This window comes from Taeniopygia guttata, chromosome 2, assembly GCF_048771995.1.
Source record: "Taeniopygia guttata chromosome 2, bTaeGut7.mat, whole genome shotgun sequence".
Classification (NCBI taxonomy): domain Eukaryota; kingdom Metazoa; phylum Chordata; class Aves; order Passeriformes; family Estrildidae; genus Taeniopygia; species Taeniopygia guttata.
Window position 1 is genome coordinate 60,391,246 of NC_133026.1, and position 22,529 is coordinate 60,413,774.

At 38.7% G+C, this 22,529-nt stretch overlaps 1 protein-coding gene across 4 annotated transcripts in view; it reads left to right on the forward strand.

Annotated features, from left to right (window-relative positions):
- The window catches only part of ZCCHC2 (zinc finger CCHC-type containing 2), a 43,272-nt gene extending 23,206 nt beyond the window's left edge, over positions 1-20,066 (forward strand). The window contains exons 6-14 of one of the 4 annotated variants that reach the window (XM_041714561.2): positions 1,566-1,660; positions 5,001-5,084; positions 6,981-7,038; positions 9,721-9,859; positions 11,327-11,391; positions 12,243-12,337; positions 15,160-15,288; positions 15,981-17,489; positions 18,471-20,066. In XM_041714561.2, the coding sequence (XP_041570495.2) occupies positions 1,566-1,660; positions 5,001-5,084; positions 6,981-7,038; positions 9,721-9,859; positions 11,327-11,391; positions 12,243-12,337; positions 15,160-15,288; positions 15,981-17,489; positions 18,471-18,538 (2,242 nt within the window). In that variant the 3' untranslated portion in view covers positions 18,539-20,066. The remainder of the gene's footprint in view (positions 1-1,565; positions 1,661-5,000; positions 5,085-6,980; positions 7,039-9,720; positions 9,860-11,326; positions 11,392-12,242; positions 12,338-15,159; positions 15,289-15,980; positions 17,490-18,470) is intronic. The other 3 variants (XM_041714562.2, XM_041714563.2, XM_041714564.2) reach the window with 3 other exon arrangements.
- The last annotated feature ends 2,463 nt before the right edge of the window (positions 20,067-22,529 follow it).

Genomic DNA, 22,529 nt, shown 5'->3' on the forward strand with positions numbered 1-22,529 from the left:
GTGAGAGATAGAACGGAAATTAAAAGGAATAACAGTAATAGTGAAGTATGTATACAAAATTAAAAGTAGCTCATGTATTTCTAAGAAAATGGCCCCTATCTCATTTACCTGCTATTTAGTGATAAGAGAACTTGGTGGTCAAATTCTATAACTCAGAACAGTAATATGAATTTGGGTTTGCCTACTTGGGTGTTTTTTTTGGTTGTTTTTTTTTGTGGTTTTTTTTTTTTTTTGTTTGGTACAGATAACCTTGTTATATTTGTCCTTTTCAGTCAAGATTGTTCAACCTTGTTGAAAACAAATTATTCATCATGTTAGGCAGTGTCTCTTGAGGTAGTTGAGGAATCAGGCACTGCTTTTTAAACTCCTGTTCATAATGTTCTGTTGGTTCTAGCATTTTGTCCTAATATTTTAGTTAAAGAAGATGTGGAGCCACTCTGAGCCTCAACTACCCCCTTGCCATTTTTTTAATAAATCTTGATCTGTAGTATTTGTCTGTCTTTATTGACTTGATTGTCAAGCCAAAAATTAATCTCTGTGAACAATTTTGGCTAATAAGCATAGTGGTTTTAAATCAACAAACCTGTTAAACAGAGGTTGACTGAAGGGAATGTATTGTAATACAGAAAGGTTGTGAAGATTCACTGCACAGTAATTACAAACCCAAGAGACTCACTTCGAAGATAACCTTCGAACAAACCAAACTGTGCTAGAGTACGCAACTGTAATTGCAAATTGCAGGTTGTGTTGTGACTATGCAGGAATGCTACATTAATAATCTCAAGAGAATAGCACTACTGTATTCAAATTCCTTTTTCTTTCAGTGTCAGTTTTAGCATAAATAAATACTTATTTGGGGGTTTCAGTATATGCCCATTTGCCCATAATTGCTCTCTCCTGTCCCTTCTCCAAAGAAATAGAGCTGGGTAGTACCTCTTGGCAAGTAATACCTGAAACCTTTGTGTGTGGGACATGAAAACCATTCATTGTTGACCTATTTTCGTATTTGAAGCTAATAAAATTTGTCACTGACATCTTGGTAACTGACTCAGACCAGTGCAGAGCAATATTGAACATCTTGCCCTTTGATCTTCGAGATAATTCTGAAATTCAGATACTGACCTTATAGGTGAATTCAACTTTGTATTTAACCATACAAATGTATTTAAGGAAGAGATGCATTGTTTTGGGAAAATAAATGTGTTCTCAGTTAAAAAAAAAAAAAGTTACAACTGAGAGTCAGTGCTTTTGGACTCAATCCAAACTCCTCTTTAATAAAATGTTACAAGTGGCTAAAATGTTTGAATTGGGATGACTCAAAAGCACCCACCTTTAAAAAAAAAAAAAATCATCATACTGATTGCTCATATTGACTGTACTCCAAGCTTACACTAGCGCTTAACAGCAAAGCTCAAAGGAGCTTTTAGCATTGTTGAATGTGCAGTTTGAAGGGTTTGGACTTCTTAAGAACTGCCTATTTTGCTTTTAAATGGTACTGTAGTAAATTTTTGTGTTCTTCCTATGATTTTGTTACTTAGTTTAACAAACTCTCACTTAAATTTCAGGCAGCTATTTTCAAATACATCACAAGCTTTTCTGCAGAATCAGAGAGTATACAACTTCTTCCAATCAATTTCATCAGAATCTTTGCACACTCACAGTAAGAAATATCCTAATACTGTTTTCTATAATGAAAAGTCTATAAAAAGCTAATATTGCTGTTGTGCCTAAGTACAGTTCTACGATTTTTTGTTTGTGTGTAATATTCCACTGGTTGTATTTGAACTCCTGGTCAATTAACAGTTTCTTGAGCAGATACTTACACTTTTGGCTGTGGGAACATGCTATGTAGCATCAGCTTCTGTTCTTTTTGTTCATTCTTTCTTTCGTTCTTCTCTGTACCATCATGCTCTTCAAATAGACTGTTATGAATTGATTGTGTTCAACAGTTTGGCATTTCTTCCTTTCACAAAATCTTAAATTTTGGAACAAAAAGTTTGAACTGACATGAAAAATCACATCTGCTTTTTGTTTGTTTTCTTTTGTAGATTAAGCATCTGTCTTGATATTTAAACTGAGATTTGTTTTGAGTACATAAATGATGGGATGTCCCTAATTTCAGAACATACAGAATTGTGTTTCAGTATTTGTTTTGCAGAGATTTCTTTGGTGGCCCTCTTAACCTACTTGTGTATTACAGTTGTTTGTGTGACCAAAGCTTGGCTTCCCTGTATGGATGCCTTAGGATGTGATCTTTGTTTCCATTCAATCTTTTCTTATTTCAATGCATATTATACACCATGACAGTTGAGGCACTAGCTGTGAGGCCACTGCCTCAGAAGTTGCCAAAGATCTTAGTAAGGAATTGAATCGATTGGGGGTTCCAAACAGATTCCTCATATTCATTTGGAAAAAAATAGAGGAATGACAGCAGACTTCAGTTTGAAATTGTGTGGGATCCTGTGACAGGTGTATTCTTTCCATGGTGAGGTAGAAGCACTTTTGTTAGGATAGAAGCTGTGGGTCACTTTGTAGCATTTTTCAGAAACACTTAGTACATCATTACATGGCAGTTTTGTGAAAATGTTAAACTAATAACAATCAGGGTAATTGTGGAACTGGCTGGAATTTACTGCTGTAAAAATTGACATTTCTGTTGTACTGAAAGGCTGCATGGGGAGGAAAGAGTTTCCAAAGTCCAGAAAGATTCATGTTAATGATGGGCACACTGGACAGGGTTGCATATTTTAGGCTGTAGACTACACCTGGTTGGGAAGGACTTGCAAATACATTGTTGTACATGGTAGTAGTTTGAAATGGTTTCAAAAAGGAACCAGTGCCAGGTTCTATCAAGACAGAGTTGACTGGGCAGAAATGATCTGCAGGGTGGGTAGATCAGAAGGAGAATAGACGAATGTCAATTCTGTTGGAAGTCTTATAGATTACAAAGCGATCTTAAACGTGAGATAATTTTTATAGTAATAAATTATTGAGTGCATGAAAGTTCATGAGGATTTGTCAGATGTGGAATATATGAGAGACAGGATGAGGAACTTAATTGTTTAGCAGAGAGGAGGAAAGACTCAAATGGAAGAGATGATTTAAGTTTTCAGATACCAGAGTTCTGATGTAAAGAGGATGATCTGTTCTCTCTGTTGGATAAGACAGAAAACACTAGGTTTAACTTCTTTTGAAGAAGATTGGGACCAGAGATAGGCAAGAACCTGGTGATTACCAGAGAAGTCCAGAGTAGTGAGGCAGGTCTGAGGTCAAGGCAGAAAAACAAGTCAGTAGATCAGGGTTGAGAACAGGATCAGCAAAATTCATGTCCAGGCACAGGTGTGCCAGCAGTGCACCCTAGGCAAAGGCCTGAGCTCAAATTCAGCTCCTGAGCCAAAGGATGGAGGCCCTGGGTGAGGCTTCTGCCAGTTCTTTTCCCAGCAGTCACACCCTGAATTGCAAAACTGCAGTGTACCAGATTGAATCTTCACTGCGGCAGGTGAAGCCCTTGGGAGAGCAGGGAAGAGTTGCAAAGCCCATTGGCATGATTCAGGCCCTGACATTGAGTTAGATATTAAGAAAACATTTGCTGAAGAGAATTAGTGTGATAAATTTAAGCATAGTTGTTTTTCTTTTGAGAAGAGGGACTGGATGATTTGCCCATGGTAGCTCACAGTCACATTTCCTGTGGTGCAGGCTAATAGAAGCTGTACTAAGACAAAAATATTCACCCCACCTGTTGCCAAAATCACCCCAGTTAAGTGGCCCTTGAGGGGGCTGGTTTGTGTGTTTTTCTAGGTTTCCTGTTTGGGATTCCTGTAATCCTGCTCCTTGTTACTGCAAGTTAGTTGTAGTCACCCATTTTGCATGTGCTGCCAGTCTTGGTAAAGGAAGCATATATTTAAGTAAAATCTCATCTAATTCTTGAATAGAAAATGAAAAATTAATTGACAGACAAAGCATTTGTGGCTTAAATTGGTCTTCAGTTGCCATACAGTAGTCAGGGATAAAAATATCTTTTTACAGAACTACAAAGTTATTTAGCAAAACCTATGTGGAAGTAAATTCTATGTTTGGGATAGGTCTTCATACCTTAATTAATAGTGGTGATCTCACACTGAATATTCAGTAAGCTTAATTAGGTTGCCATGGTTCCATTAAGGAGGAAATTAATTAGTTCCCTCCTGGTTCATAAATTCAGTTGTTTAGACAATTTTTCAGGTTGGAGTAGACTTCTCATTCCAATTTTTGATTTTGACAGCATGATCTCTGGGAGTTTAGTGTCTTCAGTGCAGATGATATTCAGAAATATCTTCCTATCAATGTTTCAAGCTCTAAGCAAAAGCTTTCAGATGGTTTTACCTGCACTGACTTGGAACTTTTTGAGAGGGGAAGAGTAGACTCTTGGAGTTAGATTATTTAAGAAATTAAGTCCTTTTTCAGAGCATGGAAGCTGTATTTTTGCCAAAAACCTGTCAATATTGTTCCTGGTTATTTTTCATCCTGTCTGGCATAAAAAGGCAAAAATGATATGTGAAGACTGTGCTAAGGGCACTAGAAGACTTTAGCCCAAATTAGGTCTCTTTTGGCAGGTGAATAATTTGACAGTGGAGGAGTGTAATTTGTTGCAGAAGAATACTAGTAATTCTCATTGCTCTCCTCCCATTTCCTGTTGTAAAACAAAATTATTATAAAGAAAAATCTGAAGTGCAGCATAGTAGGAATATCTCTAAATATTATCACAATCACAGCCTTTTGAAATTGTACCATAGCATTAAAATTATTTATGACACTATTTTCTTCAAAATAAAAGTATCTCTTAAGAGCCTCTACTCTTGGAGATGGCTTACTTTGAAGAAGGCAATGTTCAAATAGCTGCCATATGCGAACCAGTAAGTTCAGTCTTCCATTTCCCTAGCTTCCAGTTTGGTGAAAACATTCAGAAACTGTCCAGTTGTTCAAGATCTATAAAGTTACTACGTGAACTTTATTCTCTGCAGGTAACTTACAACCCTCTTTGAAGACGGTTAAGACAGCAGAACACTTCAAGGAGGACAGTTCAGAAGCTTCAAGTCAGGAGGAAGGTAGTTGTGTACTCAAAGGTGGTTCTTTGAGATATTTTACCAGACTCAGTTCTGGAAATCATACACTTGACCGATTTCTCCAATGGTATAAAGTGGTACAAAAATTGAATTAAATCTGCTGTGCAAATGAAGGATTTTTGTGTACTTTCAGCAGTTTCCTTAAGAGGTTGTTCTGTATCTCAAGAAGTGGCAGCATTCATAGACAGCTTGAAGGCAGTAGTTCACAGCTGTGTTGAACAACCAGGAATATATACTTCACAATTTACTTGAGCCAAGATTATTTATAGACTTTCATGTCTTTACCTATTTATTCTTCAATTACTGGGGTTCAGAGTTAAGTGCAGCATTTCAAGGGTATTTCAAGAGTATTACAAGACTGTTTTACATTAAATAAGCCGAATTTGTCTAGCTTCTAATTTTACACAGAAAAAATGTTCAAGTTTTCCTCTTCTTATTTTTAACCTATGCTGCTTTGATACCCTGGACTGTTACTAAGGTTGGGACTGTAGTGAGTATTGATTACAGTCTGAAAGCTAGTGTTTTTCAAATGCTTCAAAAACAGTTCACACATGGAAGCAGCAGCCTGGTGACTGGTCAGTAGTTTCATTCTGAAAGGAGCAGCAAGCCAGTTTTGCATTGTTTTTAGAAGGAAACAAGTGCAAGCTCCTGGTAGGTGGAAAGGATGGGAAAGGCGACTGATGGGTGAACACGGACCTCTGAACACTTTTTCTGGCTTTCAAGTAATGACAGCAGTCTTACACTCTTTCACTTTAATAATTCATAAGAAGTTTGCTGTTGAACTTCTGTGTATTCGGTAATCTACATATGCAGTTTGAACAGCTTTTTCTTATCAAAATAATCATTGCCATATTATTAAGAATACACCAAGAATTTACACCAAGTAAATTTACAATATATTTGCTCAAATAGTCTTTTATATACTGCTCTTAAAAATACATAAATCTCTTCATCTGGTGAAATTACAAATGCATTTCAGAACAGTTTTTATGCCATTTTAGTGAAGTGTTTACCAGAAGTTTAAATTTTTTTTTTTCTCAAATTTTTAAACCATAATTTGAATTTATGTATAGCAGGAGTTCAGGCAAAATCCTAAGTACCAAGAATACTAAGATTATCAATAGTTGGAATTAAGGAAAGTTGCTTTTGTTAAAATTTAACAGTTGTCTTAAAAAAACCCAGTAGACTATGTCTCTAAAGTTCTCAGTTTTTCTTCATAGACTCTTAGAATGATTTAGTTTGGAAACAACCTTAAAGTTCCAAACCATCTACCTCAGGCAGGGAGCCTTCCACCATACCGAGTTACTTGGAGCCCCACCTAGCCAGGCCTTGAGGCTGGATCTCTTTTTGTCAGGTGTAATTTGTAAAGCTTTACTTGCCCAGTGAATTTTCAGGTTCAGAATGCAGTACTTTAGTGTAGGACTTGTTTTGTTTGCTAGTCAGAATATGTGACATAGGTTTGAGATTAAGTTCAGTGTTCAGAAGAAATTACAAAATGTTGTATTTTTTTCTGACTCATTCCTTTCTTCTCTCTCTGTTCTTTCATACTGGGTGATATTCAGTCATGCATTCAGTACTTAGAATTAAATATAGAGGTGAGCAAACATTGGCATTGTCATAGTTCCTCTGTTTCTGTTGCATTCTTCTGTGAAATGGAAGGTAAAGAGTCTTCTTTATATAATCTATACAAATTGATTTGTCTTCTATGCAATACCTGCAAATTTCAGCACTGTAAATTAAGCCTGACCTGTTTAATGAAGATGTCTTCTGCTATGTACCTGGTAGTGATGAAAAGATGAATTTGCTGGATTGAGTTAAAAGATTAAATGGATTTTCTGTTGAAATAATGCTTTGGGGTTTTTTTTTTTTTTTTTCCAGATGTAATGCAACACACAGCAGTTCACAAGAAACATAATGGAAAAAGTCCTGTTGCCAAGTAGGTACTAGGGTGTAATGTGACCATGTTGTATGTCTGAACTTCCATTTGTTGGTGCTTTGAGAGTATGTGTCCTTCTAGATTAAAGCTTCTTTGTGGAGCTTTTGTTTGTTTGTGGTGGGCTGTTCTGGTTTTATTTTTGTTATTTGGGAGGTTGTTATTAACTTCATAACTATTAGAAAAATAGTTCAGAAGACCCTATTTCTAAATCTGTCGGTCTAGGTCATTTGGATAGCTCTTCTTTCCCAAATTTTGTGACCCTTCACTATTTGAATTGATGTTTTGATTTGTGTTTATAAGACATTACATGCCATAATCTGTATGGCATGTATCTTTTCTACGGGCACATACCCCCATACTTGTACTGAAAATTTCCAGTGCTGTTGATTTGAAGCTTAAGTAACCTCAAAGAGGAGCTTGTAGGACAGGGCAGTCCATTCTTGCCCTTCCTTACTGGCAAATGCACGTACACATTGCTGGTTTGTGTCCATTTTAAGTGGAAACAGTTTCTAACTATATTAAAGGAGTTTATATATGCCTTCAGATCCCTGAAGTACCTAATCTGAATTTACTCATTAATGTATTTTGATGAAAAACTTCAGGTATGTTTGCGCATAGTTGTGCATAATTCAACTAAATTAAGGGAAAGAAATGGATACAGAATTTATTGTTATTTACAGTTTTGTTCAGTGTTGATTTATCTATCTGTAAAAGGTATTTATCTTGTGGTGAAAATTTACCTGGAATTCCAGTAATTAGAATATAAACATAGCACAGAACAATGTTGGTTAAGGTACAAAGATCTTTAACAGACAAAATTCTTGTGAACTCAACACAAGACACCTTAGTGCTTTGTGTCTGTTTTGGTTTTAAACTGTTCTATTTTCAGCTTATATTTCCTCAAGAAGAAAGTGTAAACTTGACAAAATCTGTGATTACGATGATAGATACATAGTCTACTATAAAGTCGTTAGAGCAGGATGCAAATTTAGTAGCTTATGGTTATTAATAAAGAAATTGTCTTTTTTTTACTCATTGTATAATGAATTAGACTAAGGCTGACCATAGTTTAGGGTCTATCTTTCAGGTAGGAAAGAGAGGGATAGACATTTCCACAAAGTTCTGGGAAAGAAACTTCTTTAGCTAACTATTATCTTCTGTTTATCTAAAAGGGGGCAAATGTATTTACTCATTGACTCCTAGAGGTCTGTTAGTCCTCTTCTGTTTGGTTTATGTGTCTGTCTCCTTAAAATCTATGCCTTTTGTTTATGGATTTGTAAAGAAATGGCACTGAATGAAACTTTTCTATTTTAAATACACACAAAGCTGTTGAGAGTCACAAGCAGTTCATCTCAAATAGCCGTAGGACATTGTGAATCTGTCTACCTGTTGTTTTCGTTCAGTATTGCAGCCTTACTCTTGAAAAGTCCAAAAATTTACTGGTAGGAATGAGAGCACACATACAAAACAAAACCTTTAGTAATATTACAGTTTCCATTAAATGACTGCAAATTTGGCAGTGAAATAATTTACCTCCACTTAGCAGAAAATATCTAAAGTGACCTTGCTTCTATCTTTGCAAGCAGGGGTTTATGTCTGTCTTTTGGGACCTCGGGTTCTTGCCATTTTCTTAATTTTTTTTTTTAAACATTCTGTTGTGTATCTTTTAAGTAGTTTGAGCCTTTACAGAGGTATTTGGTAAGTAGCTACTGGAACTTCAGCATGTCTTGTGCTTTCAAGTGAGCTGAATTTCTGCCATCATGGGAACTGAGTAACATTTAATATTGCAGTAACTTTCATGAAGTGGCTCGCAAGCAGCCCTGAATTAAAAGGCATTTTCAATTATCAACATAAGTATTTAGATAATAATTTAAAAGTGTTAGCTCCTTTTTTCTTTTTTCTTTTGCATCCAACCTGCAGCAAGGCATATTTTGTATGAGATATGAAAAGTTTATAGGTCCTTGTGCCTTACTGACTCCATCAGAATCCTGATTATTTTCCAGCAGCTTTAGTTGACCAGTGGTCTCAGACCTAGTTTAATATTGCTTCTGACCAGCTGCTGTAGAGCAGAGCTTCAGTGGAAGTTGCTGTAAAGTCTGAAGTAAATGCCAAGTGTAACTCCCCTCTCCTAGCACTACTCAAAACTAGCATTCCTGAAGGTGAAAATGGAAAGCAAGATGACCATTTTGAAATTGAAACAAACACAGCTTCAGTATGATCTGTAATAACTGTGTACTCTGTTCATTAAATATCTCATGAATCCTGAAACAGGGATTACAAAGTAATTCCAGCTTTGTTATTAATGATAAGGAAGAAAGTAGATGAATTCAGAATACGTTTCTATCTGGAAAATTGCCACATGTCTGGTATGAAAGTAGCAAAGTTTTTGTGTATAGCAATATCCAAGGTAACTTTTCCCTCAATTACTGTTTTCTAGAAATTCTGTTGTTCTGAATTTTACATCAAATTGTAGTAGACAAATGAAAAAGGAACTCCGGTTATGGTCAATCTTAAGTTTAGAGCACAAGAGCTGCTGTAATTTAGATCTTTTAAATCTCTTGAAAATTCCTAGGGTTTTCTAAAATCAAAATTTCTCATGATGCAAAACATGCATGTTGGTAAGAAAAGCCTGCAGATTTCTTCACATCAGCATAACTTTTGGGGCTTCCTTTTTCTTTTCAGCAGCACTAGCAGTGCAAAATGTTCTTCACTGGATAGCCTTAATATTCAGCACTCAGAGCAGAATGGGGTGATGGACTGGAGAAGGAAAAGCTGTATTGTCCAGCAGCACCCAGAGCACTGTACTAACCTACTTGACCAGGTGTGTTGCTGTTTATTCTTTAAAACCATATTCCAAGACACTTGAAAAGACTGTCCATGACACATGATGAGATTTAGCTTTAAAAGATGAAAAGTGCTCCTAATATTGTACAAACTAAGTGTTGAAGTTGCTGCTGACTTGCTTTGATTAGAAAACCCTCCGTAATTCCTTACCACTGTCTGAGAAAGCTGACTATTTTGTTTATGAATTTGTAAATGAAACTTCCCAGCAGAATGTAAGTAATCAGAAAAGTCTAATGTTAATTTGTAATCAGGCATTTTCCTGTTACTGTAGCATTGTCATCAGAGAGGATTCCAGAACGCTTGGGCAATTTCTGTTATTGCATGGAACAAACTGGAAACAGTATTAATAGCTAAACTGTATTAATGCTACAGTAGGTACAACAGGTTAAACATATTCTTTCTATCTTACCTGCATTATTTAAATAATTATCATTGAAAAAAATTAATAGATAGATGCATATACACTTTTTCTGGGATTTGTGTCTCTTCAACACTCAATCTCATTGTGAATATAGGTAAACAGAACAATTGTTTATAAATAAAATTATCTACTACTGAAATTGGGGGGAGGAAGCTTGCTCACTGCTTATACATGAAAAACACATAATGTTAGAATTATTTAATATTACTCTCATTTATGCTTGGAATTTGGAATACCAAGCCAAACAAAAATAGTTTCCTTATTTCATAAAGCAGGGTAGTGAATTGAGGTTGGCTTCTAAACATGAAATGGTGGGCTGCATCAAAGCTTGAAATAGTGCAAACTTGAAGCAAGAAAACGTTAAATTACTGAAGCACAGGAAAAGCTATTTAAAGGAAGCCCAGATACAGTGATTTGGACAGAGATTATTTCAGAATTTTCATAAATTTTACTTCCTTGCCAAATATGAGTTGTTAATAACAGTTATTGATAGCATACTTTAAAAATTGTGTTAAGTCCTATGTTTTTTCTTATATGCTGTATTGTAGAGTTTAGTTTAGCAGCTTAAACCTCCAGTTTAAGGCTAGGTACCTGCTTGTCACTATGCAGAAATAATTTGTCACATGTATTTCTCACCACCAACTATCAAATAATTCCATTTTTAGCAACAAATTTTGTAGCTCCTTAAGCTTGGTGATCGGCCTTTTCAGCAGGTATGTGCTGAAACACATTTGTTTTTATCCTCTGGAGGAAGAACATCATGCAAACAATAATTTGATGGATATCTCTGGCATACTTGCAAGTAGTAATTTGCTGAGTGTTTTGCTGATTCTCGTGTAAACACAAGGCATGGTGTGTTATTTTACAGGCTCAGATGTACTGAACAAGTGGTTGTTTGGGTGGTTATAGCACCTGTTAGCCCACTACTCTTGGACTTGTGGACCTGTGGGTCTAGAAGGGGTGTTGTCTTGGCTTTCATAAAAATTCTGTCATTTGACCGGTGTCTTTGTATTTTCTGTCTAGCACACAGTGGAAAAACGAAGTCTGTCTACAGTAAGCAAGAAGAAAGGAAAGCCACAGCTGGAAAAGTAGGTTTCTAATGTAACTGGTAATCCAGAAATGAAGTGTAATGCATTTGCTCTGATAAACAGAGTCTGCAGTTAGTTAGGTGCTTTCATTTGCTGTGCTGGCACAAGAGCTGGTCTGATGTGAGACAAGGCTACATAAAAATCCTTATTTTATTTTCTGTAAAGAAGTAACTTGAAAAAGAGAATTTTAAGTGAATGCATTAATTTCTCAAAATATCACTTGGCATTTAATTAAAAGATGAAGAAATGGAAATATGTTCTTAACCAATACTAAATTACCTTTTCCCCTTTATATTTATTTGAAACTTAAAAGATGTAAAGCTGTCCAGAATATACTGAAAATCAAATGAGGCTTGATGGCAACCTTTAACATTATGAAGTGAGTGGTAACTGGCTGAAACATCTTATTGAAGACAATTTGCACATCAGAGGGCTTCAGAACTTCCTGCAGGCTATGTACTGTGAGAAGTGAAAGCACTTCCACCCTTACCTAATACTCTGCCTACTTCCAAGTTTCCAGATGCTATTACATTAGACGAATGTAGGGCTGCATTACACACATTAGCTTTCACAAATGACTTTACTGTTTGCCACTGCTCCTGTTCCTTTTTGGTGTCCTTTCTTATATAGATCTTTATTCATAGTATTTAGTAATGCTGCTTGTAGCTTAGTTCCTGGTATATTGCACCAGCAGCCTCTATTTAATTGTTTATTATTTGTTGTTATATCTATTAAATTTGCATTTCTGGCCTTGTGCCACTGCCTTTGATTCCAGCGTCATTCCATGTTCATTCATGGTTGGTTATTTGTGCTCATGCATTTGCAAAAAAGCCATGAAATTTTTTACACAGGGAGAAAGCAAAGAAAACTGACTGCAGGTTGACTAACAGGAGCAATGGAGTTCGAGTTGCAGCATCGCAGCACATCCGTACCGGGACCGCAAAAGGTAAGGTGCTTTTTCCAAAGCTGTTGACTTGCAGTTGATTTATTCAGGGTCTTCTGTAAAGGGGAAAGCACAAGTCTGAAAAATGTTCTGGTGTGAGTTGGTATATTGGTAGTCTAATCTATGCTTTGTCTTGCTGTATAGAACATGCTAGACTCAGTCTTCTGTATCCAGTTGCTTGGGGTGTGTGTCTTCGTGCATAGGTGGCAAAATACTAGTGAAGTCTGCATGAGTTGGCTTATGGGGTGGAGTAATTGCAGAAACAGCTGCTGTTGGGCTACTGCTGTGGACATGGAGTATCTTGCCATTAGTGTGCTCTTAGCAGCCTGCTAGTTTCTTCATCTGTTTTGTAATGGCCCACAAGAAACCTGTATAAAACCTGTGGTGTGAAGCATTGATGAACTGTAGTGTTTAAACCAAGTGACCACTGAGTTACAATGCAGAACTGTGTATGCTGCCCTAGCAGGGTTTTCATTTTAGGGTAATCCTAAATGTAGTGTCTAGGCCAAGACTTGTGTACATCAGTCAGTTGTAAGAAAAAATTATATTCGTGTTCCTTTAGTAAACTGAGTCTCCAAGCTTTATACAAATTTCTGAAGGTCTGTGCTGCCCACTGACTTCACCATCTTGATGTTTTCTAAATTCCCACTATCAGTTGCGATCTTGACTTACAGGTAGTTCTTGTGACAGAAGGCTGACAAAGAGTTTGCCTTTTTTTACATCATCTATCTGGCATAAATGTTGAAAGGACTTTTAAAAGTGCCTTGTCATTGTTGCTTCCATACAATCTTGATTAAGCTTTCATTCTTTCTTCTCACCACTTCTCACCTTGGAGAGTTCCAGCTGGATCTGGTTTGGAATTGTTGACGTGTTTTATGGGCAGGTGTTTTTACCTTCTACAAACAGCATTTGAGTAAAACTTATAAGAACTCAGTGTTCACAATCTTAGCAAAACTAGAACAGTTTTGGAAAGCTGTAGTTAAGGGCCATTAAGCAGAAAACATACTCTACAGCAGAGCTCTGCTGCATGCATTTCTGATTGGTTAATGTTTTTGTTGTCAGGCAAAGCGCACTGGGTTTTATGAACTGACAGTGACTTCAGGAGGTGATGCAGTAGTGTTTAAGGGGAGACCTTATCATTCTCTACAGCCACCTCAAAGGAGGGTGTAGCCTGGTGGGGATCGGTCTCTTCTCCCAGGCAAACAGCAACAGGACAAGAGGACAGAGACTTAAGCTGTGCCAGGAGTAGTTTAGTCTAGACATTAGAAAAAACTAGACATTAGAAAAAAATTAATCACAGAAAGAATGACTGGGCATTGGAATGGGCTGCCCAGGGAAGTGGTGGAGTCACCATCCTTGGAGGTGTTTTGAAAAAGACTGGATATATGACACTTGGTGCGATGGTTTAATTGATTAGGTGGTGTTGGGCATAGGTTGGACTTCATTTCAGAGGTCTCTTCCAACCTAGTTGATTGTCTGATTCTGCAAAGTTAGTAGGGAATGCTTTATCATAGGAGTTCTGTTTGCTCATTACCCACCACTCTACAGATGTGAAACTGCCTCCTGTGAAACTGTTGGCTGGTTCAAAAAGCAGCTGTAAGCCACAGGCTGGAAGCCATTAAATCCTGCTCAGACACGAGCTTTCAACCTACATATAAACATCAAAACGTCTTTTGAGATACTTATTGGAGAAATAGTCTATGGGAGAAATAACAGTCTGAATCTCTGCCTAGGTTTATGTATCCAGGCTTTGTTTGAAATGCTCTGAGTCTGTAATTGTTATCCTCATCATGTTTGCTTTCATTTTTTCCTCCCTATTATGAACTTGTCTGAAGCATTAGTTAGTTACAATGGTAGCTTGTAAGACTGGATACTTTGTGATTAGCGCTTTAGACTCTGGGTCTTAGTGATCTCAGGTTCTCAGTAAGGCTCTAGTTTATATTAGACGTTCAAAGTACTTGTTAAAATAATTTAAGCAATTATAGGTTTAATTCAGGAAATTATTTCAAGAATTGAAGCATTAAGGCAACTTTTTAGTGAGCCATCCCAACCTGTTAAACTTCCAGTAGCAATAAAAACTGGGGAAAAATTTAGAAATTATTATCATAATTAGTATTGTAATTTTTGTCCTGAGGTTTTGCTAACTGAGGTTTTGTGGGCTGAGGTTTCCATATTGTGTCTGTCATAGATTCTGAGAGAGGGTGCATTTGTCATTATTCTTCCCCTCTGAGGCTGAACTTGAAAGCCAAACCACAGTAGCTACCCACCCTGAAAGGTGGTTTCCAGCAAAAGTGTCTCATGATCTATTCAGAATTTAGAAAACAGTTTACCACTTTTTCAATTCACCTATTTTTCTTTAAACAGGATTTGTTGAGTTTGGTTAAAGCCTGTTCTAGAAGAGTGAGTTGTGCAGTGGTGTGTTGTTTTGCCATGTCCTGCTGAGTTAGCTTCCTGCCTGTGCTGGTGTCACCGAGGAGCGCTTGCAGCTCTGCCAGCAGAAATGCTGGATCTCTACCATTCAGAGGAAATCAGTGTTGTAGTACAGTCCAGTATAAACATCACAGGAATCATTCGAGATCATCATTCTTTTCACTGCTTTGCATAAATATCAATTTTCAGTATCACCTTCTTTAACACCAAGGATTTACTCATCACAAATTTAGGGATGAGAGCAGTCCTGAGTGCTGGGAATGGAAGCAATAGGAATACAGGGGACAGATGCAATTAAGTAGGGACAGGCAAAAATCTCAACTTGCGAGAAAATCAAAATAACCTCACTTCCATACACTGAGATCAAAAATAAAACTGACAACTTTTATTTTTAGATCTGAATTTGGATGCTGGATCTGGTCATGATACGTGTGGAGAAACATCATCTGAAAGTTACAGCTCTCCTTCTAGTCCACGACATGATGGACGGGAAAGCTTTGATAGTGAAGAAGAAAAAGACAGAGGTTGTATTTATGGAGAGTGTGCATGAATGCCTTTATTCCTAGACTAATCTCTTTCTTGCATTTATTTTACTTGTTTTTCAGTTTGATTAGGTACTTTATTTTCTGAACTAGCCACAGAATACATTTTTCTTTGTGGATTTCATGACTGGGCAGTCTGACGGCTTCTAGCACTGTTTAAATACCAGAGTTTTAGGTTACTACACCTATGTCATAATATTTTGGCCTCAGTGATACAGCTCTCTTGAGAAATTTCCACAGCACAATAATGTGGAAAACTTTGGCCTGAAAGGTGGTGGGTTTATATGAAATTATGTGTGGCATGTCTGGGAGCTCCTTCTTTTTGTACTGACAATTTGCCACTCCCTCCAAATTTAAATAATGTGTGTTAATATCTTTCTAGACAGATCCAAATTCCTAATTCACTCTGTGTCCTGCTCTTGACATTTGCAGATATGGACAAGTCAAAGACACGGTAGCTAATTAGGTGGGTGGATATAGGCAAATCATGAAGATGGACCTAGCTTAATTTGGATGAATGAAAAGAATCTCGAAGTTGTCACAGTTTAGGAAGACATAACTATCATTCATGTCATCAAACTCAATAGGTTTTATATGGGTAAATGGGTCCAGGGCGTGATTATCTGTTGCTTGAGATTCATTCTTCTGACTTACAAATGCTTTTGTCCCCACAGATACAGACAGCAATTCTGAGGACTCTGGGAATCAAAATACAACCAGGTTTACAGGCTACAGTGCTGTCAGCTCATCAAATATGAGCAAATCATCTGCTCAGATCTCTTCAGTGAATAATGAAAATGGGAGCCTTTCAGAAGATCCTTTGAATGCAAAGTTTCAGCATATTTCCTTCATGCCTGCCTTACACTGTGTGATGCACAGCGCTGCCCAAAAGCCTGAAGCAGTTGTCCCACCACCCATATCTGCAGATGGTAAAACCATGGGAATGCTGGTTACCACGCCCGTCGCTGTGTCGCCAGTGAGAGAGGCTGCGAATTCCCCTCCTGCAGGAATGGGCCCAGTGACCTCTGGTGAACCTGAGAAACGCCTTGAGCTCATGGCTTCCCCTTTGCCAGTCCCATCTTCTTTCCTTCCACATTCTGTCCAGCCTGGTAGCCCTGCTTTGCATTTGGCAATACATAGGTTGAAAATCCCCTCTCCACAGGGATCATCAGAAAGTTGCACGGTTAATGGACCACAGCAGCCAACAGGAAACTTAAGTATTGGATCACCAAATACTGCCTTTATCCCAGTCCACAATCCAGGTAGTTTCCCAGGATCCCCAGTTCCTACTACAGATCCCATCACAAAACCTGCATCCCAGGTGGTAGGACTGAATCAAATGGTGCCTCACATTGAGGGAAACCCAGGAGCAATCCCTCAGCCTACCAATCTCAAGGTAGTTCTTCCAGCAGCTGGTCTCTCCACAGCAGCACCGCCACCTCCACCAGCTTCGTACGCTTTGCCAGGCAGCCCTCACGCTACCAGTGTGTTGCCCAACCAGAATACAAACGTGCTGAGCACTGGAGCAACTTCCTCACCACCTCAGTCCGCTGGCCTCGGTGTTGGTCAGGTCCAGTCCACTGTTCCTCCTGCAATCCCGACGCACACGCCAGGCCCTGCCCCCAGCCCAAGCCCCGCTCTAACACACAGCACTGCACAGAGTGACAGCACATCCTACATAAACGCTGTTGGGAATAATAACACTAACGGGACAATGTTACCTCCGCAGCAGCTGGGATCTGGCCCTTGCGGTTCTTGTGGACGTAGGTGTAGCTGTGGGACCAATGGCAGCCTTCAGATTAATAGCTATTTTTATCATAACCCACTTCATGGACAAGTCTACAGAGTTCCATCTTTCTTCACTCTGCCATCACTTTGCAATGGCAGCTACCTCAATCAAGCACATCAAAGCAATGGAACACAACTTCCATTCTTCCTGCCTCAGTCTCCGTATGCAAATGGGCTTATGCATGACCCAGTGATGGGAAGCCAAGCCAACTATGGTATGCAGCAGATGGCAGGATTTGGGAGGTTCTATCCTGTATATCCAGCACCTAACGTAGTTGCCAACACAAATGGGTCGGGACCCAAGAAGAATGGGAACATTTCATGTTACAATTGTGGTGTAAGTGGACACTATGCGCAGGACTGTAAGCAGTCATCCATGGAGGCCAGTCAACAAGGTAATCACGATAACTCCCAGCGGACTTGCTTTTGAGTTTGGTAGTTTCTCTTTACCTTTCTGAATGTGCTGTTTCTGGTCTTGCAGAAAGGTGTGCGTGCGTGTGTATGTTTCGTGTAAATGGTTGTGCACTAGTGACCTGCTCTAAAACTGCAAAGTATCCTATCTCTGCCTGAAAATCTTGTAGGACAGTGCGAGGGAATGGGGTTCACAGCATGAAGTTGAAAATGGGTTCAGAGCTGGAAAGTAAAATTATGCCAGTCCTAAATTGTCATTCTTTTTCCACTGGTTTGGTTTTGGCATTATGTTGAGACTTGCATGTTGTTTTAATTTTCCCATTCGTTGGGGTGCTTTTTGAGATAATTCATTGGCAAAAAGAAATCAGTTACTGTTTATGATATGACCTTGGATTCCTTAAACTTCTGAGAATTGAAAGAAAAAACAATAGACAGGCCATTTGATATTTAATGTTTCCTAGGGCTTGCCTTTGCACAATCAGCCATCCTTCTGTGCCCCATGATGCAATACATTTAACTTTTCAGACAAGTTGCAGCAAAAAGGCAGAAACCAATTGGAGCTGAATATAAAAGGAATAGCTTCCATTTCTCTCTCCGTCCAGAAGAATGGGGAAAATGCAGGGTTTGCATCGAGCACAATCTATTTTTGATTCTTGCCCTTGTTCCCATTCTGACTTGAGTAGTTTGTTTGGACCGGAACAGGAAAGATGGACCTTGGTGGGGACCATCTTTTCATTTTTTCAGTAGAGCTCAAGTCCTGTATCTACACTCTATAACTTTTTTTTTACACTTACAGTTCTAGCAAGAGGATGAAAGAAAATAGGATAGAGTCTGAGGACCTACTTTAAAAGGACTGGAGGATGATAGTGCCTTTTGAAGAGCATGTCCATTTTGATACCTTGTAGTGGTTTTGTAATCCATTTTAATTGTGAGCAGTGACTTAGTAGTTCTCTTTCCTGTTTTAGGCACTTACAGACTGAGATACGCACCTCCCCCTCCCCCTTCCAATGATACCTTGGATTCTGCAGACTGAAACAAGTAAACATTGCCTACTTAAACTGAAGCTTGGGAATTTGGGGGAAGGTGTGTGTGGGAGGGGGAGGTTGGTCTTGTGTTTTGGGACATTCCCGGTTTTATATTCTTTTGGATTTTTTCATTGCTTTTGCACCTCTGTTCCGTACAAAAGAAGAAGGCTGAGTCCCTGGTCTCCTCCTGGTTCTACAAGAGGCTTGCGTAATGCATGTAATTCACACACACAGCCAAACAATCAGACAGAGCATTCGAACCATGCTTTTGCACTGAAGACTTGAGACATGTGCAATGTTTACTGCAGTTAAAAAAAAAAATTCCTCTGACCTCTGACATCACTGGTGGAGCAGTCATATAGTGAAAGAAGAAACTTGGTCATGTTCCCCACCACAATCTTCTTCCCTCCCTCCCTGTTCTCCTTATGCTGCTGTTTTCTTTACTTTCCCCAGTTGTCCACGTGGATTTGTTGGATTTGCATGAGTGTTTAGCAGTTCATACAGACCCTACCTGTATTCTAAATTTAATGCTCATTAATTGAGGGGAGATGTTCAAACATCCTGTTAGCAGAGTCCAAAGGAAAACACGATAGTGTATGTGTACTATACCTGATAATAATACAGATATGCAGCTCTCGAGAGGGCCAAACAAATGAAATACACAGAGCAGGAACGGGCTGAAACTGTGTGGACTGGAACAGATTTAGAAAAGTGAACGAGCTTAAATTGACAGGTTTTTCTTCCCTTGTAGCTTTTTAGCCTGTATGTTCAGCAACAAAGGTGAAAAAAATGGTATGAATGTTGTACTCAGTGTGTTTGCATTTGTAATGAAAGTTGACAGCATTTTTTCATTTTTTAAAGCTATTCTACATCGTGTCAACACAGAATGAACATTACTTGATTGAATATTTTTTTCCTAAACTATTACAGTGTTGCATTGTACTTAGAATGTAAATGTTTTATTTCAAACTGAACAAAAGCTATGGTTTTCTACAAAATAGTCAGGTATTAGTATTAGAACCTGTCTACCAAATAGGAAAGTCACTATTTTATAACAATTTACCACTATGCGTAATTACGGTATAATGTGAAAGACTGAAATGAGTGTTAAGATGGTATTAAACATGTCAGTATCATGAGTAAGTAAGTTTAATGCTGCTGTATTTTTTATTTTATTTTTAAAAGCCAATATATGTACTAAATTGCTTCCAGGTAATATTTGATTTCCTAAAGTGCACTGAGGTTATCTGGAAGACGAGTGTGTTTTTTGACTGCTGCATTCAACACCGATGAACAACTACCACTGTATATCCATAAGGTTTGGCATTCCTCACAGTTCATGGCAGAAATGGTTTTTTCTTAAAATCAGACCCGGTGTCCGGTAGAGGGATGAAATAAAAATCAATCTTTGGTTCAGCTGTCTAATAAATTGCTAAACAAACAAAAAACTTGAAGAAAAAAAAAAAAGCTTGATTACTACATTTCTTCATAGATAGCATTTATATTTGTAGCACCAGTGTACATTTTGAAACTTTTTTCTTGGGGGAGGGGGGAAGGGGAGGGAGGTAGATGAAAGCTTTAATTTAAAAAAAAAAAAAAAAGTTTAAGTAGGAAATGAAAATTATTTTGATTAAAATTTTTATTTGATCTGGGTATTTTTGGACCACATTAAATGACTGAACTGCGTTTGAGTTGAAGTGAGGGTGTTAAACCACCAATGGACTTGTATTGTGAATTACCTGCCAGTTGTACTTTATGGAACTTATTTTATGATTTAAAATACTGTACTGTAAATAGGAGGTATGTTACCTTCTCTTTATTTGTATGTTTACCATATACTTTGATATTTGAAATGTACTGGAAAGGTCACTTATATTTCTAGAAGAGATTGGATTTTATGCAACCTTTTTCCTTGAATTAACAGCAATAAAAAAAAACAGAAAAAAGTACCTGTGTGCATGTACTGTCCTTTATCACTGAGACTGATGAATTGCTGCTGCTGGGTATAGGGATTGGGATGATGGAGGGTTTTGGCAAGCTACCATTTTGGTTCGAATTTATCACTTTTGAAGCAAAGCTGAGAATATTTGACTTAAACTGAGGTCAGTCTTTTTGTCTGAAGTCAAGATACTGTATCTCAATTTAAACTTCTCTAAGATATAGCAGATCTGGTAGAAACAGGTTGCCCATGTGTGATAGGCCCAGGACTTGGACCTCAGCCCTTTCAGAACAGGTAAGCCTATCCTAACCTGATGGCTTCTGGATTTGGGCTAAAATCCGGGTTAAATGTACTATTTTTTTACTGCCATGTAAATAATGTGTGCCCTAGTCCTGTAGTGACCAGAAAGCAACATCTTCTATTTCTAAAATAAATGGAAGTTAGGAGTTGCTGGGAGTAGGAAAGAATTAGAAAAATTTGCCTGATCAGGGCAGTTGAAGGGTCTGCTAGGAATGCAGTGTCTGGATGTACTCGAGTTGCAGTTTATCTGTGGAGCCAAGTTCCATGGACTACCTTGGATTTTTATCCCAGATTACTCCCCAGAACAACCTACTTCTGGAGGAACCAGTTCAGGTGACGAAGAGGCTGAAAGTTGCCCATGAACCCAACCTTTCAGGCAATCCCCATAATCGTGGTGGGGTGTTGAACCCAGGAGTCACACAGATGCCATCACACAGTTTCCATTACAGCAAGTGGCCCGTGTCCCTTCCCTGGACTCAAGGGAGTGCAAATACCTGTCCAAGGAGTAAATGGTGATACTACTCTGAAAGTGCCATCTGCTACTCACAGTGCCATCTTTAGTCACTGCTATACTCATTTCCCTCTGTGCTGCAAGCAGCCCTTTGACAGATGCTGGCTGGACTCAATTCAGAAGTGTAAAAATACATACCCTGTGGCACAGCAAACAGCAGAAACACCTCATACTTCTGCTGATTGATTTGCTGGAGGGCTGACAGCACTGGTACCTGGCTGTCCTCTCTGGCTGCTGTGTGTGCAATCAGGTTTCACTCCAGCTGCAGCTCCAGAGATCCTCTCTCTGGCAGAGTGGCTTGGAAGCTGCTGAATGCCCAAAAGATAAATGAGAAAATCCCACTAGCTGATTGGCCTGAGCAGCTATCCAGGCTGTCCAGGAGTGACTCCTGAGTCAGCACTGCTCCTGGTTTGCAGTGCTGCTCTGCATTGGAACCATTTGGTTCCTAAAACTGGAAGAAGAAATGAATAATGAGGCAGGCATGGAGAGAATTGGAAGGAGAGCGCACAAGGGAGTGTGATGATGCACGCTGCTTGCTGTGGCCGAACAGATGGCCTCCTTTTCCCAGCTAAGTGGCCTTTGGATGGCAGGGATGGCCTAGTGTCTATGTCTTGGCTTAGCTGATACTGCTGGAGAGAGGTGAAGGAACAGAGCATCTCTTGTGTAAAAAGGTGGGGAAAGGTACATTGAGAACTGCAGAACTTGACCAGTGCCAAGCTACAGTTTTAGAGAGATGGAATTACTATTGTAGTTTTTTCACCTTTTCTCATGGTGTGAGCCTCTGGAGATGTGCTGGCCTGGGCCTCCTGAGGCCTCTTTCCTGAAATAAGTTTGCCTAAATTCTGCACACAGAAAAAATGAGCTTTGGGCAACAGAGCTTCCTGCTCAGGGCTGGTAACTGCAGCTGCTGGAGTCGGGCACAATATATATAAAGGCCACGTGGAGTGCCCTTGTGCTTGGGGGGAAGAAGAGGGGTCCTAAAGGCACAGTCATGAGTTCATACTATAGCTCAGGGTGCTGTCTCAGTTTTGTGGAACTGACCTATAGTCCTGTGCTCCTCGCATGAGGGAGGAAGGAAAAGCACATCTTGGAGCATTATCCTGGGGGAGCACATTGCCTTTCTGCCCATGGCCAAATTCCTCAACCACCAATCCGAGTAGAGAAGCAGGGTTCTCATTTTGGACCAGCTTTTGTGATGACAGCAGCAGGTTGATTAGAGATCAGAATGTCTGAACATGCTGTATTTGGT